We start from the raw sequence: 6,742 nt of genomic DNA on the forward strand, positions 1-6,742 counted from the left end.
ATGAGACTGTGTTTGGGTGTGGATTCTGTCCAACAGAAATGACATGTTGCCTCTAAACAGGTTGACTTTACTTAACCTTCTGAACCTCAAAACCTGGTGGATTTGAAAGACGTGATCTTTTTTAAAAAATCATCAAAATGACCCCTTTTATCAGAGTGAAAATCAGATTTTCTACTTTCTAATGGTCCTTGAAGTACTCATCTGTGATGTGCTGTTTCATTAGGAAAATTAACCAAATAAAATAGCGATCAAAATCATTTTATTCTGCACATCTCAGATTTTGCACTAATCAGCACAACCGTAAAGTCATTAGCGACCAAAAGTCACATGACAGAAATTCAGGAACTTGTTGACTGAACTGGAATCTGTATTTCCACAAAGAAGATAGGAGGCAACTGTGGAAGCAAACTAAAAAGCCAATTAGTAAATTATCTGAAGTATATATGTAGAGTCACCATTTTTTCCAGCACTGGTCGCACCTGTAGGCACTTGGAAAAATGTTGTACTGGTTAATTTCTTTCTCTTTTTTTTCATTATTGTGATCCCAGAGTGAATAAAACATGTGACAGCAGTGAAAAAAAAATGTCAAAAACTGCTTACCTAAAATAATCATCAAAATCTGATTGTTATTAGATTAAAATCTTATGTTTGTTGGCTGCTATTGCTCTCATAAAGCAGAAACAAATACAGATAAGTCTCCTGGCGTTTTCACTGGCAGTGTGTTGTAAATGACGACAATAGAATATATATACATCTTCAATGTGATTTATTTACCAAAATATGACCTCCTCCTTTCACTGGATACCCCCACAGGGTGCTCCAATTTTACAAAAAATATCACATCTCAGTTTTATTGATTTGCTGTGAAAATAAAAACAATCAAAAAGCTGAGGAGTTCGGAGTGAGATGTGATTTCAACATTCATTCTAGAAGGAGTAAGACACGACATATTCAACGCCTGTCATCTGGCTTCCCACATGTTTGCTCAGAGGACCGTAAAATGAGAACAGATTTCTATGGTAAACATTAAAATCAGATTCCCCTTATAAAATAAATACAGCTTCTCAGTAGGAATAAACCAAACACAAGGAACCAAAACAAATCATCACAAACTGTTGGGCTGTTAAGTGTGTTCGCTGTCTAGAGCTTACATGCATTTCTTGCAGGGAGCAGGCTTACATCCGCCCAAGGCTGCCGCTGACTGCCATCCCGGACATGCCACATTTTTCTGCACTAAATCATCATCATTTGCAGCAAGAACCCTGAACATCCAAGAGCATTTTATGCAGCGTCCAACCATGAATTTGACGAAGCCCACAGGGCGGCAAAAGTCACCTCAGGGCCGTCACGTCTGTTGCAGAAGCATCCGAGCAATGTGCAGATGTGCAAGAGCCATGTGTCCTCTGATCTTTAGGAGTGGGGCCTGATTAGAAACACCACATCTCATATATAGAGTATAAACAGAGTGTGAAGAGGCTCTCAAGTCAAAATCCAGCACTGGTGCGCCCCTCCTCGTTCCACAAATCCGGTGTGAAGTAAGAGGATGCAGCAACTTGCCGCAATTAAGTACTAACTTAAAGTAATAGCACAACAGGTTTGTGAATGTGCCTATTGGCTTTCTGTCTGAGAGGACTGGTACTACTGTGGTGTCTGAGTGCTAAATACAACACTATAGCCAGCAGCTAGTTAGCTTAGCTTAGCATAAACTATGGAAACAGGAGGAAACAGTCAGCCTGGCTCAGTCCAAAGGTGACAGACCTGCACCTTTAACACATCATATACTGTTTGTTTGAACTTCTGAACCCCAAAACCCTCCAGTGAGGTAAAAAGGCATGTTGTTTTTTTCATTGCCAAACCAACACCTCTTATTGAAGCAGAAACATTTTCATCTATCCAATGGTCTGTGAAGTAATCATGTGATATGTCATTCCATCAGAAAAGTCAGAATCTAGGCTTAAAATTGCAATATTTCATCAGAACCACTTTATTTTACACGGTTCTTTTAAAAATTGTCAAATATAAAACATTTGCACTAATTAGATTCTGTAAAAACAGAAATAACTCGAAGCACCTTTGTGCATTCGTGAATTAACAACACAGTTGTGACTAACAGGCACCTGAAGAAAATTCAGGGGCTTCTCGGCTGAACTGCAGGCTGTGTTTACACAGAGTAGATGAAAGACAATGAAGAAACGACTTAAAAATATAAGTTGTAAAATATCTATGGTATGCGGAACTCCTATTTTTGTCTGGCATTAGTACTGTATTTCCAAGTATTTTTCTTTTTTTAACAATAATAAAAGAAACTCTTTGAAAAAAAAACTTTTTAGGATATACAGCATTATTAATTTGTTACTCTGCACAAAAGACATTTTTAGTTTCACTCTACTTTGAGCCATTTTGCTATTTCCATAGAGGAGCGGGGTTTTATGTTGCAGTGAAAAGATGTGGAATGTGTACTTGGAATTCAAAGGATCAAAAAGTCTGAAAACTGAGGCATAAAACCAACAATTTCACGTTTTATGAGAAGCCATGTGTTTGACTATTTCTCGCCTGGAGTCTTGAGTCATGATGTTTTCATTCTTCGATTCTTGCTCATTTAATAAATGTCTTGAGCTTTAAGGGTGCTGATGGGTGGATTTTGCTGTTTCCTATTTTGTCCCCTTTCTATGCTAAGCTAAGCTAACTGGCTGCTGGCTGTAGACAGATATGAGAGTGCCATCAGTCTTCTCATCCAACTCTCGGCCAGAAAGCAAATAGGCATATTTCCAAAAAAGATGTTGCACCATTCTGATAAACATTTAAGTCTATGGTGTGTTACTGATATCCAAGCGCCGACGCAGATCCAAGTCTCTGACTGTAGAGGGCGTAATGGGGGTAGTAAGGGCCTGTGGTGGGCAGAGAGTGCAGAGAGATGGAGGAGGGTCCAGGGGGCAGATGGACCTTGCTGTAGGGGTGATAGCGAGCTAAGCCCAGGCTGGGGGGAGCCCTGAGAGAGAGGGAGCTGGGCATGGAGCCTGGACTGCTCTGGTGAGGGAGGTGAAGGTGGCAGGAGGCGGGTCCAGACGAGGAGACCGAGAGCAGCTTACTGTCCATCCCCACAGGCAGAGCTGTGTGTGTGCGGAGGTGAGCCAGGAGTTCATCTGACGTGGCGAAACGCTTGTCGCACGGCCCTCCGGCTGAGACCCAGTTACAGGCGTGAGGCAGGGGGTCGTTGGGGAGCATGAAGCCGTACGTGTAGAGGGGGTGAGACAGGGAGGAGGACACGCTGGACGACAGGGAGTTTTGGTGGAGGGAGTGGAGCGGGTGTGAGGGATACACCAGAGGGAAGCTGGATTTGAGGCTGGAGGATGGGTCGTGGATGCAGGAGTTGCAGTTGCTCCCACCAAGATGGGAGACACTGGGGTAGCTCAGGCAGTAGGGGTCCCTGCATAAACCCTGCATGAAGGAAGGGGGGGAGGCACCTGTTAGAGGGCTAGAGCTCGGGTGCTTCCCTGGTACTCCCATGCTTCCCACACTGAGGCTTGACTTGGTAGGGTCCAGCCCAGGAACAAACTGGGATGGGTAGCCTGCGTATCCCCCCACTACAGATCCGTGGTAGCCCATGTTGGAGGAGGGCAGGGGGAAGAGCGGCTGGCTCGACTTATAAGGAGAAATGGGTGTAATATGTCCAGGGCCGAGGTTCGGCTGGGAGGGCTCTGCTTTACCTCCGTCATGGTTGGAACCGCCGTCAGAGCTACCGTTGCTGCAGTTTGTGCTGGCTCGGACGTGGCTGGAGTTGGCGTGCTGCGGACTGTCCGAGCCGGCCTTGTTTACATCAATGTCCTTTTTGGGGTTACTATTATTATTATTATTGCTCGTGCTTGTAGGACTTCCCTGCTCATGGGCAGCATCGCCGTTGGCAGTCTGGGAGTGTGAGGCATGTTGTCCACCAGGAGACTGACTCTGTTTGTGATGCTGCTGCTGTCCAGGTGGGGTGCTGCTGCTGCTGCCTCTGGAGCTGGGTGAAGCAGCGTGAGGCGGGTAGCTCTGCTGCCCACTGCTGCTGCTCAGACTTCCATTAGTGGTAACGCTGCTGCTGCTGCTGGGCACCCTGAACCCGGCTTTATCGCCGCTGGAGCTGCTGCTGCTGGTGACCGTGTCTCTGCGACAGTCTCCGCTGCCCTTGTTGTAGGGCTTGAAGCTGGATTTGTCCTCCAGGGAGGGGCGGTGCTCCCCCAGCTTCAGACTGGAGACGGACGAGCGGCTGCTGGGCTCCTTGTCCCCCTGGCTGCAGGAGGAGCTCAGCTTGGAGGAGGACGGAGGGTCTGGTTTACCGATCTGAGAGCAGGTCTGAGCCAGCAGGGCCAGGGGACTCTTCTTGGCATCCAGCTACAACAAAAACACACATTCTTGTAATTTTTTTACTTTTTTGGTTTTCATGCCAAAAACAAAAAAAATAAAAATGTTTTGCTTAGTCGCTTTTAAAAAACTAATGAGCTTAACTGACCCTCACAAACCTTTGTGTCAATCTGTGGACCTGTAAACTGCTTCTATGCAACTAATGGTTTATTGCTCTGTCTATAACATGCCAGAAAATAAGGTGAAAATGCTGTATATGGTGTCCAAGAAGCTAAGGTGAAGCCTTACACGTTCAAGCTTCGCATGACAGAAAAATAATCAGCATTTTCAAGCAAAAGCGGTTTTAAAAAAAACAAAACCTAATACTCTTTACTTCATCCACCATTTTGCTGAATATCTGTATCTTTTAGGCTTTTGTTTGAGCAAAAGCAAACATATGAATACTTCACCTTGGGTTTGGGAAGTTGTGATGTATATTTTTTTTGGCATTTCTTGCAGTTTAAGTATAACCCTTGAGGAAAATAATCATTACTTGCCTCCCTACTTTAAAAAAAATGCTAAAGAACAAGATACAATCCTCCCATTGTAGTGGCTAAAAAAATGCAAAACAGTGATTTCATTTTCAAAAAAGTCAGCCAATGGACTGACTGGTTTGTTCATTTAATCTTTAACTTAAATTCTGGGGTAGTAGCCAGTAAGATCAAGCAGAGAATAAGAGTTTCAAGTGAAACAATCCTGAAGCTGGAAAGGCTTCTTTTACAATTTTATTATTATTGTTGCTTCTACCAAGGGTTTGTCTTTAGCATATCTTTATATTTTCCATTCCCTGCTATGAAACCAGGAACACTGCAGCAGAACAACATTCCTCTCTGTAAAATAAAAGTGTAACAGACAATAAATACCTCGATGCTGACTGGTGCGGACGTCAGAGGCTGTAAATATTCCGGGTGTAGCAAGTGTCCGGTGTGCGCCGTCAACATCTTGATGACTCGGATAGGGATCCGCTTTGCCTGCCGAAGTGGGTCCAGAGGGGTCAACAAAGAGACCACGGCACCGGGACGAGAGTTTTTGGAGTCGGTGGTCTCACTGAGCTCGATCCGCTGACTGACTCGATCCGCAGCTGATACTGGAGGGAGATATTTCATTGGAGAAAAGGCGCAGCGCTCTGAGATGTGCGTTACTCTGAGATGCGTAAATGTAATCCAAGCAGACACAAAACACAGCTGGGCGTCCTTAAATGTCCCGAAGGACGGAGAAGCCTCTCAGTATCGGTGTGCTACTTGGTCTGAAGCATCTTCAGCTCCGACTGTACTCCAATTTCATATCCATAAATTTAAAAAAAAAAAAAAAAAAAGTGCACAAAATGTCACAACGGCGTCCTTTCTGTCGATGCGTAAAAGACCAGAGATCGCTTCGTAGACTCCGAGTGTTCAGAGGACATGTCCCACTGCGTGCTTTCGCTCCGGACTTCAGCAGCTCACTGATCACACCAGGCGGACTTCAAAGTGCAGCAGCCGCTGCGTGTCCGCTGGGTGGCCGCATCCGTAATGAGCGGGGCGGGGAGGACGTGCGTAAAGGCGGAGCCACGTCAGCCTGCCACTGACAACCCTCACTGCTTTGATTTATGTACCATGATCATCAGTGGGAGGATGTAACTCAGTACATTGACACAATTATTACACTGAAGTATAGTACGAAGTTGCCAGCACTTTACTGGAATATTGCCATTTTCTCTCACAATGTAAAAAGAATCGGTAAAAATGGTGAAAATCTGGCAGCAAGGGTGCCAGAAAAGGTATATTTAAACACAGTGGAATTGAGTAATGTTTAAAAGCTAAAAAACAATTAATTAAATAATGATGTTTAGCTTTTGTGAATATAGTTAAACAGTGTGGAGATTTTTTTTTATTTAACCTTTATTTAACCGGGTAAGTTAGTTGAGAACTGATTCTTATAACTCCACCAAGGAACGTGTGACGATCAGGGTTGGTTTGTCTGTCTGTGCGCAACATTACTCAAAAAACGGAATAATGGATTTAGATGAGATTTTCAGGGAAGGTCAGAAAAGACACAAGGACCAAGTGATTAGATTTTGGCAGTGATGTGGCCTATAGTCTGAATCCATGGATTTGTTAAAGATTTCCACATCATTGCGAGATAATGGCACGGCATCACTGTAACTATGACAACAAGTGAAGACTATGTCAGCTGCCTGCTACGGTCACATGATTGCAGTCCTACTACAAATTGATCACTGCAGACCATGAATTGTTTAAAGATTTCATCCGTCAGAAATCATACGACTGGGCAGCCTTGTTTTCAGATGCTATTGTATTTTTCATCTGCTCTTTGCTAGAGGGGTTGTGTTGCTCTACCATTTTTTAAAATACCTCAAAGATGT

General features: G+C 44.1%; 1 protein-coding gene across 1 annotated transcript; it reads right to left on the reverse strand.

Moving 5' to 3' along the window:
* Positions 1–749: 749 nt before the first annotated feature.
* On the reverse strand, positions 750–5,834 carry LOC111580155 (zinc finger protein 703-like). The gene is made up of 2 exons (XM_023287769.3): positions 5,244–5,834; positions 750–4,371 (listed from the first exon to the last, which is right to left on the reverse strand). The coding sequence occupies exons 1-2, from the start codon at positions 5,484–5,486 to the stop codon at positions 2,818–2,820; spliced, it is 1,797 nt and encodes a 598-aa protein (XP_023143537.1). The 5' UTR covers positions 5,487–5,834; the 3' UTR covers positions 750–2,817.
* Between the last annotated feature and the right edge of the window lie 908 nt (positions 5,835–6,742).

Source organism: Amphiprion ocellaris, chromosome 17 (assembly GCF_022539595.1).
Source record: "Amphiprion ocellaris isolate individual 3 ecotype Okinawa chromosome 17, ASM2253959v1, whole genome shotgun sequence".
NCBI classification, from domain to species: Eukaryota; Metazoa; Chordata; class Actinopteri; family Pomacentridae; genus Amphiprion; species Amphiprion ocellaris.